This window comes from Hemiscyllium ocellatum, chromosome 23 (genome assembly GCF_020745735.1).
Source record: "Hemiscyllium ocellatum isolate sHemOce1 chromosome 23, sHemOce1.pat.X.cur, whole genome shotgun sequence".
Lineage (NCBI taxonomy): Eukaryota > Metazoa > Chordata > Chondrichthyes > Orectolobiformes > Hemiscylliidae > Hemiscyllium > Hemiscyllium ocellatum.
The window spans coordinates 25,611,309-25,624,368 of NC_083423.1; the positions used below are offsets into that span (position 1 = coordinate 25,611,309).

Genomic DNA, 13,060 nt, shown 5'->3' on the forward strand with positions numbered 1-13,060 from the left:
CTTTGCCAAGGGTATGTTTATGGGATGTTACCAAATTGAAACAGTTGCTGTTTAGTACTTAAATACTCTAATAGTTTTCCGGTAGAGTTAAGTTATTCCAATTCTTCATTCTTTTGTTTATATTTTAACTATAGTGTAAGAATAAAGTGTGTTTTTGTTTCAAGCCTGGTAGTTGGACCATTCGAATTACATCCGGAACACAACACCTTACAATTGCTTTTAAAAATAAAAAAAAGTTGGGGTGTAAGCTATCTTTTTGAGGAGGTTTAGTCTGGTCTGTAACACTGGGCACTAAAGGAATGAAAAATATGTTAGACTTCTTATTTCTGATTTGCTTTTCTGTTTGAATGTCACTAGAAAATTAGGGATAGGAAGAAAGTGCAGCTACAATGATTGATTGAAAAAGCTGATGTTTTTATTTAGCCAAAGAAGAGGATACCCGACGGCTGTGGCGAAACATTGAACCACATCTGAAAAAAGCAATGGAAACGGTTTATTTACGAGAAATCTCAAGGTAATCATCTTTATAAGCATAATCATTCAATAGTACTTCGGCAGCTAAAATTAGATAAGTGAAGAGGACCATCCCAGAATATTACCAGTATCAAAATCTGTTCTTGAATATGTAACTAACATGAGGCTAATTATTCTTCACAGGTTGCAAACACTTTGATTTTCCATGGTAATTCAGTAGAAGTGTGACAGATCAAGGTGACAAAAATCAAAGACCCAATTGCCAAGGCTCAGTCTTGCTAGCAACGGTTTGCTAGTGACTGCAATGCTGATTTTTTTAAAAAAATCACGACTTTTCTTAAACTGGTCACATTAAACTAAAACGAGTTGAAATTCCCATTTCCAGATTATCTGCATGATGCATCTCGCATACATACAAATTTAATTACCTTAATTAAATTTCCTTCAGTCTGACCGCTCGCTTTCATTAGATGGAAGAAGAAATGCTATCATTGACACACCAGTAGACATCTTCCTTTCTTTCGTTGGTTTTTTTCATTGGTGCTTTCTTTCACTCTTTCATTCATAGTTGTAATATGCTGTGTACACCCTGATTCAGCCTGATAGAGGATCTTGACTCAAATATTAAGTCTCTCAGCTTATTGTACACTATATCCCTTGGATTCTTAGCATGGTTTCTTTAGGGACTGTGACGTGCTGAATGTATCCCGATTCAAGATGCTAGTTTCATTTCTGTCTTGCTGCTATGTCATTATTTTTGTTTACACACAATCTTTCAAAACAGAGTTTCTTTTTTTAAAAAAAAATTGTGGGATGCTTTATGGTATTAGCTCAGCCCCAGCATTTATTGCCCATCCTTAGTTTTCTTTAAGAATACCTATTATCTTTGTTTTTCTTATGGTGCACTGTTGGTGAGATGGAGAAGCTAGTTGTAGTTAAAGACCATATGCAGAAATATATGGATATAGTTTCATAATTGCCATACCATCCACTAATATAAATATTTGTTTCTCCAATAGTGGTTCATGGTGCCATCAGTGTGCACCACCCACAAGGTGCCACAACTAGCCAAGATGTTTTTGATTGTATATCCCAAACCTGTGACCTCAACCACCTAAAAGAAATGAAGCAGTAGGCTCATGTGGGTCACCTACACCTGGAAGATCTTCTCTAAGTCATGCACATTCTTGAATTGTAATTATATTACCATTCTTTCATTATCGCTCAGTCAAAGTTCTTGAGCTCCCTAGCTAACTGATGTGGGAGGACTTTACCACATGGACTGCAGGAGTTCAGAAAGCTCACCAGTGCTTTATGGGGAGTAACTAGCAATAGCCAATAAATGCTGAAGCGAACAATAACATCCATGTCCCATAAGTGACTTTAAAAAAGCTTGACTTTTTAAAAAAATAAAACTACTCTAAAAAGTAAGAGTGCAAAAACTATTGATTTTTGTTTGATTTCCATCATTCTGTCATGAAAATTGTTATTTTGCTAAATACATTATTCTGTATGTTTCAGTTCTCAGTGGGAGAGGCTGCAGCAAGAAGATAAAGAAGGTGAACATCTGAAAGGTAAACCAACCCTGGTTTAGTTCACCAGAGGAGACATTTCTTTAATTGCTGCTGGTTGATAAAGAATTTTTTAAAAGTGTGAATTGTAACCTTAAGATCATAATTCATATAAATAAATTATAATTTAATTAATTTTTTTAATGACCATGGGATGAATGATGTACAAATAATTATCTACTTTCATTTATGCCAATTGCAATCGACAGTTCAACACATTGCTAGATTGTCTACTGCTTATCAGTACTACTTATTTATATGCTTAAAGTATTCTCCTGGTGGTTTACTCTTTTTTTTTAAATACTCAATTGTTCCCCTATTATTGTCATTGGGGAAATGCCATGAAGGTTCACCAGACTTGTTCCTGGGGTGGTGAGACTGTCCTACAAAGAGAGACTGGGAAAACAGGCCTGTATTCTGTAGAGTCTTGAAGACTGATAAGTAGTAACAAAGGAAATAGGGATGTGTAAAGAACTTTACTACAGTTGTAAATGTCACATTAGCTTCAATTTGAACCTTGTGAAATGGATCATTCGTTACATCAAAATTTTATATCCATTTTCATCGACAAAAAGAAAGTAAGTCCTGCCAAATGATCATCTTAATTGTCTATGATTCAAAGGCCACAGTTTTCACACTGCCCTCTCCACTTAAAATTTGTACCAAGAGTTATTATTATCCTTTAACTGTGTTGAAAATTAATGCCCTGAATTAGTGAAACGTCATGTTATTCTACCTTTTGAATGCAAGTAGTATTGCATGAGATTTCCAGATTTTCTTTACATCATAAAAGGAACTGGGAAGCATCTGCTTGTCAATTTCCCAACTAACAATAATGTGCAGTATTGAGTTTTTATCTTACAGTTTTATCAAGAAGAGCAATCAAAAACAGTACCTGGAATGAAATATCTAAAATAGAGAGAAATTGAGCAAATGTTCAACTTCAGCACATGTCCATCTCTGTCCACAATTATTTTGGCTGAAAGTCTGTATTTTGAATAACTTTGCCGACTCAAGTCTTTTTTTTTGTTTTTAATGCTCAGGACTTTCCATTCATGCACATGTTGAACTTCCATTTTACTCCAAATTCCTGCTGATTGCAGCCTACCTCTCCTCCTACAATCCTGCTAGAACAGACAAAAGGTTTTTCTCAAAGGTAGTTCAACCCATTTCTGTAATTCTGGCTTTTAATTGTTTTTATGAATGCATGTAGAATGGAATTTTAAAAAATCTGGAAACAAAACCAGGTTTGGCAGTATCAGAAGAGAGAGAAACTCTTAATTTTTTAGATGTGATAACTTTCATTGGAAACCTTATGTTTCCACAACTTTCATGTTGTGTATGATAAAAGGATAACTGATCAAGGGAAAATGTAACGGCAATGAATCAAAAATGCAGTGCTTTCAGAAATCTATTCTAAAGGTTGAACATTCTGAAATATTTTCAGGTTTGACATATGAGGGTGATAAATATTTGTTGTCCTTGGGCAGATATCTTCTTTACTATTGTGTTTTACTGATTTAAGTTAGAAAAAATATTTTACTGCAGCAACAGTGCAAAGTATCAGGAGTAAATATTAGGATCTCCTTTGAAAATACTAAAACACTTTCAGAAGTATTAATTTAAACAAATCATATGCCTTATGAAAAGAAAGTGAGTTGCTGGGTTGCAGCGTTATTGGAAATGCAATTTCTTCCTCTCACCTGGCTAAAGCTTTTGTACAGCCTTAAATAGGAATTGGGTTAACTCAGTTTTTTTGGAAAATTAAGAGCAGATTACATATATAGTTCTCACATATGGAAAATAAATTTATTAATGGAACAATAAATTTTCAGGTTTTTTTAAAAAAAGGCTGTTGCCAGTCTAAAAGGAAATGATTAACTATGATAGTAAGAGTGTCTACAATATTTTAGTCGGCAAAGATTTACTAAAGCCAGTCTTGGTCCATTAGAGAGAGTGAGTGTCCAGGATTTGATAATGGTAAATACATAGATGGTGGAAGCTTTGAACAGATATTTTGTGTCTGTCTTCATCATAGAAGAAAAGTTTACAAAGGTAATTGAAACTCCAGAGATGATAGTGAGGAAAAGTTGTTAGGAAAATTATTGGATTTAAAGGCAGGCAGAACAGAGGCCTTAAGGTTTTGAAAGCAGTCACACCAGTATTAGACACATTAAGTCCTACAGCACGCAAACAGACCTTTCTGTCCAACCAGTCTATGCTGACCATAATCCCAAACTAAACCAGTTCTACCTGCCTGCGTTTGACCCATATCCCTCCAAACATTTATTTCTTATGTACTTATCCAAATGTCTTTTAAACATTGTAATCTTCCAAAATTCATTAGATTCTAGAAGGATTAGAAAATAGCAAATGCAACACCTGAATTCAAGAAATTATAGGCCTGATAGGGAAGGTTCGAGAATTCAGTTTTTTTTAAGTGGTTACAGCTGGATGCTAATAGAGTAATTAAACACTTTTCCTTTAACAAAGTCATGCTGCATCTTCCTGAAAGCATTGATTTTCTGTTAGGGCTTTGATGAAATAACATTCATAGTGGATAAGGGAAACCAGTGGATGTGTACTTGGATTCCTAAAGGCATTTGAATATGTGTCCCATGATGCATTGGTGTACAAACTAAACGTGTGTGGTATAAGGGATAGCACATTAGCATAGATAAAGAATTGTTAGCTAACAGGGGGCAGAATGTGGAAATAGATGGATAATTTTCAAGTTGGCAAGCCATGTCAAGGTTTGCTCCTAGAACCATATTTATTTTCAATAACCAAAAATGCACAAGAGAGCATCATTAGTGTAAGAGCTTCTTTTTTTTTAAGTTTATCGGAGCAGTAATCACTGCTTTTATGTTTTTGCTTTGTTTTTGGAACTGCTAAAAAAGAATCAAAAACAATGATACTTTAAATGGGCGAAGAGAGAGAGTAGGAGACCTGTTGTCAGAAGAGACTATGTGGGCGGTTGGAGAAGGCTCTAGAGTTTTAAAAAAATCAAAATAAATCCAAGCAGTGAACATCCACAGCTGGTTGATTGTGAAATTACAAGCATCCCTGAAATTGGAGTTCAGTCCAAGAAAAGCAATAGGTGAAATTTCATACCTGACCTTGGAGAGAACTTATTATCGGAAATACTCACAGCTGGGGATGTCAGGATCGCAGAGCCTGATCAGTTAAGTATTTGTTTTAAGAGAAATAAAAAAAACTTTTTTTTCGTAAATCTACAGTTGTGAGTAGGGTGAGGGATTTTTTATTGAGATCTGTCTCTTGATTAATTTTTAATAAATATAAAACATAGATATTAAGTTATCCTAGAGCAGTAAGACTGTCACCTAAGATATAGTGAGAATAGAGAAGTCTGAGGCTGGTACATTTGGAAAGAGGAGCAAGTCAAATAGTCTGGGCAGGCAAGAGCAAGGCAGAGTATGAGGTAAGACTGATAAACTACATTTATTTCAATGGGAGAGGCCTAATGGGTAAAGAAGAGCATGGTTGGAAACATGGAACTGGGATATCATAGCTATTATAGAAATGTAGCTCAGGGAAGGGCAGGATTGGCTGCTTAATGTTTCAGGGTATAGATGCTATAGGAAGTGGGGGGACAAGAAAGTTGGGCGGGAGTGTGGTATTTCTGATTAGAGATAAAACTACAGTTTTACTTGGGGAGGATATGCCTGGGAGTGTATCCAGTGAAGGTATTTGGGTGGAACTAAGAAGTAAGAAAGGCATGATCACCTTATTTGGATGGTACTGTAGGCCCCCCATAGTCAGCGGGAAATTGAGAAGTAAATTTGTAAGGAGATCTCTGATATCTATAAGAATAATAAGGTGGTCATGGTAGCGGATTTTAACTTTCCAAACATATACTGGGACTACCATAGTGATATTTAAATTTTAGAGGAATTTAAGTGTGTACAGGTAAAATTTCTTCTTCAGTATATGGATGTACCTACTAGAGAGCAAAACTTGACCTACTCTTGAAAAATAGGGTAGGGCAAATGACCGAGGTGTCAGTGGGGGGGAGCACTTTGGGGCAGGTGATCATAATTCTATTAGTTTTTAAATAGCAGTGGCAAAGGATAGACCGGGAAAAAAAGTTCAAGTTCTAAAATGGCATAAGGCCAATTTTGACGGTATTGCATAAGAACTTCCAAAAGTTGATTGGGAGAAGCTATTTGCAGGAAAAGAGACAGTTGGAAAGTAGGAGAACTTGAAAAATGATTTAACAAGAGTCCAGAGACAGTATGTTCCTGTTAATGTAAAGGGAAAGGCTGATAGGTGTCGGGAAAAGAAAGAGGCATATGTCAGATCTGGTCAGCTGGGATTGAGTGAATCCCTAGAGGAGTATAAGGGTGGTAGGTGTATACTCAAGAAGGACATCAGAAGACCAAAATGGGGACCTGAGGTATCTTTGGCAAATAGAGTTAAGGAGAATCCAAAGGGATGTTTCAAACACATTAAGGATAACTAAGAGAATAGGGCCCCTAAAGATCAACAAGACCATCTTTCTGCGGAACTGCAAGGAATGGCTGAGACATTAAATGAGTATTTTGCCTCAGTATTTACTGAGGAGAAGGATATGGAAGCTACAGAACTTGGAGAAATAAGTGATGATTTCTGAAAGTGTCCATATTACAGAGGAGGAAGTGTGAACATCTTAAAATGCATAAAGGTGGATAAATCCCTGGGACTCTGACCAGGCTTATCTCAAACCTTTGTGGGAAGGTAGGGAAGTAATCGCTGGGCCCCTTGCTGAGATATTTGTATCGATAGCCATGTGTATTGATTCCAGTGAGGTGCCGGAAAACTGCAGGTTGACTAATGTGTGCCATTATTTAAGAAAGGTAGTAAGGAAAAGCCAGGGAACTATAGACCAGTGAGCATGACATAAGTGATGAATAAGGTGTTGGAGGGGATTTTGAGGGATAGGATTTAAATGCATTTGAAAAGGCAAGAACTGATTAGATAGTCAGCATGGCTTTGTGTTTACCTTATGAAGAAAGGTTGAAGACTTTAGGCTTGTAATCATTGGAGCTTAAAGGAATGAGGGATGATCTCATTGAAAGTCAAGACTCTGGGGGACTTGTAAAGGCAGCTAACAGGAGGATGCTTTCTCTTTTGGGAAGATTAAAAGGAGGGGAAATAGTTCGCATAAAAAACCTCCCTTTTAAGACCCACGAGTAGAATTTCTTTTCTAAGGGTCATTACAGTGTGGAATTTCTTAAGGTAGCTGAGGTTGGATGTTAAAATTTATTCAAGTTGAGTTGGATAGATTTTTGACATACAAGGTAATTGTGAGTCATGGGATGCAGACAGGAAAGTGGACCTGACTCCACAATCAATCGGTCATCGTCTTATTGAATGATGGAACAGTCTTCAAGGGCCTAATGGCCTTCTAATATTGCCTGCCACTGTGGACCTCCAACGTCTGGGTGCAGCAGCATCTTCCGAAACTTATTGTCGTGCTCTGATCTCCAAGCGTTCAGATGGACATTGGCCTACACCTTGTGTGTTCCTAAGGTGAGTTGTCTTAGTTCATTTTTGTTTGCTAAACTCAAAGACAGAAGGACTTGAAGCACGGAGCAAAATATCCAACTCAACCTAGGTTATGTTGATATTTATTGTCCATGGCAAGACTCTGACTGTCTGTGGGACAGTTTTGTCCATCTGTCAACTTGCCCCACAGTGGATGGCAAAATGGATTTCTTTGATGGGTTAAACAGCCATCTAAGGATATAAGAAGTGGTTGACAGAGCAGAGTACCTAACATCAGTTGGTTAGAACTAAAGAACAACAGTGTCAAGAATGTTACAGATAACTACTATGTTAACAAACAAATGGGAAAGCACTCCTTTTTTTCCCCCCAATATTGATCCTGCTATTTGTTGCATCTTAATCATGAGATTACTCAGTTTGTGTAGATGCTCAGTGACACTCAAAAAGGCATTCTTGTCAGTTTCTGGACAACTCCCAAACAGACTACCAGTAGCAAGGCGATTCTTTCCACTTGGCCTTGTCAGGATGGATCTTCTTGATTCCTTAGATTGTCATGGGATGTTACTCTTTGACTAGAGGCTATTTCCCATCAGTGTCTTGCTTGATAATTCACAGGGCATTCTCCTCTGTGCTCACCACATTCTGCAACATTTTTATTGTTTCTTTGTCAAGCCAAATTCCAAGACAAGTTGTCACTTGTTTTGGCCTTTGTTTTCAGACTTGACAATTTTGCACTTTGTTCAGGAAGTCACTTGACTCGACCGTCCTGCTGTTTTGCCATCTCCATGGTAATCAAGCCACTTAGCTTGTTGCCAGCCAATCCTCTGTTCGAGGTATTCTGCTTTACCTTAAATTAGAGAGATGATTTGAAACATGGAAATTTCCCATTTTCAGTTAGTGATTTATTGTGCCTTGTCCACTCTGGTTCAGCTGGAGCAACTTCTCTCATACAGTCTTCAGTTCTTCACTTCATTCCTTTACAACTGGGCTCATTGGTACCTTTCTCGTGGAACTTCACAGCAGGACAAAGAGAAGTGTTCGCTACTGCCAGGACCTTCTGCCTAGCATGCTCCTATTTTATTTGAAACCCAGCTGCATACTACTTTAGACTCTAAGCAGCGATAGGTTCTTCATCTGTAGAATTGGACCAGAAATGAAACCTATCTCATTACTTTCCAGATAAAGACCTGGAGATACTGATGAGTGGTGCGGTTTCTGCACTTTCTTTCGTCTCTTCATTTCATGCCCTTACCTGCCTCACTAGCAGTTTTGCCCCTGAAGACTGACCAAGTCATATCATCCAACCCTAAACGGCATTATCCAAATTCTTTGTATTAAGAGGCTGTAGTTTTCTGTGTCACTTTACATTCACTTAAGTATCTTGTAAGTTCTCTGCCAAAGCTGCTAGAATTTGGAGCTATTTATTTCCAATCCAATATGTCAAGGTTCCAACATCCTGTTCTTGTGAGTGAGTTGCAGGCTTTGCCTCTGATGCAAGATTTTGTCCCTCATCCTTAATGTTCCTTTGTATGTGTCTCTCTCTCTGGCCACTTTTCAGTTGCTTTTCAGTCCCTCCTTCCTGTTGAGACCCTTCATGTTATAATTAACATGTATACTTTATCACAAGCTCGTGACTTTGGAAATTCCCATGTTCTTGATGGCCCTGCATCTTACTTGGGTCAAGGCAAAAGTGACTGCGATCAGATAGAGAATCCCCCCCCCCGCCACCCCACCCTGTCCTTATCTCAGCTGGAACTCTCAGTTCACTCTTATTGTCTGAGGTCCTAGTTTTCTATTTAGAATTTCCTCCTGCCCTTTAACAGCTTACTTCCTTAGAGTTCATTCATTGACAGAATGGTGACTGAGAGTCAAAAGGTGCACCCTGTACAGGTGTATGGAGTTTTGTGTGTGCATAGCGAATGAGCAGAAGCAAGCATGTCTCTGGTGTCCTTTAGCTTCAAAGTAGAGTGTGAACTGGTGTGATAGTTGATCCAAGATTAGGCATGTTGAATTGATGGAGCAGCTGTTTTGTCAATGTGGACTAAATGTCAAGAAACATAGTATTCCTGGAACATTTGGGGACATCGTGCTGATGTTGAGTGATGGCTAGGACAAGCATTCAGCAAGCTGCATTCACCAAGCACAAGCTTTGACTTGTATTTTGGGAATTCATGCTGTTTAGTTCCTTTGAGAAGAAGAAGAAACTTGGAATTGGCACAAATGAGGCAACTTGGGGTATTAATGAATTGGAAATGAATGGAACTAAGGTAGTAAGGAAGGTTCTGACATTCCCATTTAAAGCTTAATTCAGAATTCAGATTTTGTAATCTTCTCATCATTGCTCACTCCACAGGGAGGGGAAAATTTGATCCAAAATCTTCTAATCTTTTTATTGCAGCCTGGACCATCCATAGACCTGCCATGAATCAGAAGACTTCTTTTTTTATACAGTTATTAATATCCTGGAGGCTACTGTTGATCAGAAATTGAACTCCACTAGTAATGTAAATACTTTGGCTACAAGAGCAGGTTGAAGACTAGGAATTCTGTAGAGAGTAACTCACTCTCAAAGTCTCTATGCTACCTACAACACGCAGGTCAGAACTTTAATGGAATTCTTAACATTTGTCTTGACAAACTCAGCTTCAACAACACTCAACTTGACACCATCTAGGGCAAAGCAGACTGCTTGATTTGAACCTCATTCATCATCTTAAACATTTCTTCCTGCACCAAATGCAATATATCTATTAAATGCACTGTAGAATCTTGCCAAGGCTCCTTTGACAGAGCTTTCCAAATCTGTGAACTCTACCATCTAGAAGAATGGACAGTTGTTGCATGGAAATGCCCCTCTAATTTTTGCTCCATATTGCTAACTCAAGATTCTGGAGCTCCCTACTTGACAGCATTGTGAATGTGCCTGCACTGCATTGATTTCAGTAGTTCGAAAACACAGATGGCCATCACCTTTTCAAGGGCAGTTAGGGATGTGCAATAAATGCTGACCAAGACAGCGATGCCCACATTCCATGGAAGAATTAAAACTTGGCTTCCAATCTCTCAGGTGTGTGAGAGTGAGAAAAGTGAAAATTGTATCAGTGACCAGTTTCTGGCTTTGCTTGCAGACATCATGGAAATTTATACAGCCATAGAGATGGGATAACTTTACCATGCTTTCTTTGTTACATTTGATGTGTTGTAATACAAGTTTGTCCAGTAGTATAGTAGGATCGTAACAGTCTATTCTTTAAGAATTACATTTTGTGCTATGAATATACACCAGAGTAGATGTTGAACACTTCTTAATCTTAAAAATTTTAGGGAATTCTGTCTTCAGGAAGTACTTCAAAAATCCCCATTAAATTTGTTTTTGCAGTTTTATTTGTAATCTGGAACCAAGTATCTTTTTATGGTTTTCAGTGAATGCTTTCATATTCTCATGAGTCAATGTGTAAGGTAAAACTATTGATTAATTGTCAGTCAAGTTAGTATTCTTTACAGATCAAATTGTTTACTACTAAAAGCATAATGTGGCATAATGCATCTTTTAGATCAGAGAAATATGATTTGAGGACTTCGTAATCCTGTCTGTAAACTACTTTTTGCAACTAACACCTTGGTTATGAACTATTTAAAATTTCTTAATAAAATGAATAATTAATTCCAATAGTGCTGAAGACAGTAAACCATATAATATATACTAATATAAAAACAAAATTCTGATATGCAAAAGTTACAATCTAGAAATACTTCTGTAGGTGCTGCCAGACCTGCTGAGTATTTGGAATAGTGGGAATGGAGGTTGGGGCAGTTGAATGTTCCTCCTGCAGAATGTGGGAGGTAAGGATCACCACTAGTGTCCCCTGCTGACTACATCTGCGGGAAGTGCACCCAACTCCAGCTCCTCGAAAACCGTGTTAGAGAACAAGAGCTGGAGCTGGATGAACTTCGGATCATTCGGGAGGCAGAGAGAATTATTGAGAGGAGTTACAGGGAGGTAGTCACTCCTAAGGTACAAGAAAAAGGCAGATGGGTTACAGTCAGGGGACAAAAAGAGAACCAGCAGGCAGTGCAGGGATCCCCTGTGGCCATTCCCCTCAACAATAAGTATACCGTTGGGGGAGGTGACTTACCAGGGGAAAGCAGTGGGGCACAGGGCTCTGGCACAGAGTTTGTCCCTGCTGCTCAGAAGGGAAGGGGGCAGAGGAGCAGAACAGTAGTCATTGGAGACTTCATAGTTAGGGGGACAGATAAGACATTCTGTGGGGACGAGAGAGACTCGTGGTTGGTGTGTTGCCTCCCAGGTGCCAGGGTTCGTGATGTCTCTGATCGAGTTTTTGGGATCCTTAAGAGGGAGGGGGAGCAGCCCCACATCGTGGTCCACATAGACACCAACGACTCAGATAGGAAAAGAGATGGGGTTTTAAGGCAGAAATTCAGGGAGCTAGGATGGAAGCTTAGAGCTAGGACGACCAGAGTAGTTCTCTCTGGTTTGATGCACGTGCTAGTGAGGCAAGGAATAGGGAGAGAGAGAGGAGTTGAACACGTGGCTACAGGGATGGTGCAGGAGGGAGGGTTTTGGATTCTTGGATAATTGGGGCTCTTTCTGGGGTAGGTGGGACCTCTACAAGCAGGATGGTCTTCATCTGAACCAGAGGGGTACCAGTATCCTGGGGAGGGGAGGGGTGGGAATTCGCTAAGGCTCTTTGGATGGGTTTAAACTAATCCAGCAGGGGGATGGGAACCAAAATTGTAGTTCAAGTATAGAAAAGATTGAGAGTAGGGAGGTCCGAAATCAAGTTTCAGGGGCACAAGGTGGCACCGGCAGCAAGAAGTTGGTTTGAAGTGTGTCTACTTCAACGCCAGGAGCATCTGAAATAAGATGGGTTGGTACCTGGGACTTCGATGTTGTGGCCATTTCGGAGACCTGGATAGAGCAGGGACAGGAATGGTTGTTGCAGGTTCCAGTTTAAAATGTTTCAGTAAGAACAGAGAAGACGGTAAAAGATGGGGGTGTGTGGCATTGTTGGTCAAGGGCAGTATTACAGTTGCAGAAAGGATGTTTGGGGACTCATCAACGGAAGTAGTGTTGGCTGAGGTTAGAAACAGGAAAGGAGAGGTCACCCTGTTGGGAGTTCTCTGTAGACCTCCGAATAGTTCCAGAGATGTGGAGGAAAGGATAGCAAAGATGATTCTCGATTGGAGTGAGAAAGAGAAGGTAGTTGTCATGGGGTCTTCAACTTTCCAAGTATTGACTGGGAACACTATAGTACGAGTACTATAGATGGATCAGTTTTTGTCCAGTATGTGCAGAAGAGCTTCATGACACAGTATGTAGACAGGCCAACAAGGGGAGAAGCCACATTAGATTTGGTACTGGGTAATGAGCCCGGCCAGGTGTTAGACTTGGAAGTAGGTGAGCACTTTGGTGATAGTGATCACAATTCTGTTATGTTTACTTTAGTGATAGAAAGGGATAGGTGTATGCCACTGGGCAAGAGTTA

General features: G+C 39.0%; 1 protein-coding gene across 4 annotated transcripts in view; it reads left to right on the plus strand.

The window, feature by feature from the left end:
- orc5 (origin recognition complex, subunit 5) overlaps positions 1-13,060 on the plus strand; it is a 118,273-nt gene that overhangs the window by 63,813 nt on the left and 41,400 nt on the right. For all 4 annotated transcript variants that reach the window (XM_060843153.1, XM_060843152.1, XM_060843154.1 and 1 more), the window contains 3 exons: positions 424-514; positions 1,996-2,048; positions 3,089-3,201. In XM_060843153.1, coding sequence (XP_060699136.1) covers positions 424-514; positions 1,996-2,048; positions 3,089-3,201 — 257 coding nt within the window. The remainder of the gene's footprint in view (positions 1-423; positions 515-1,995; positions 2,049-3,088; positions 3,202-13,060) is intronic.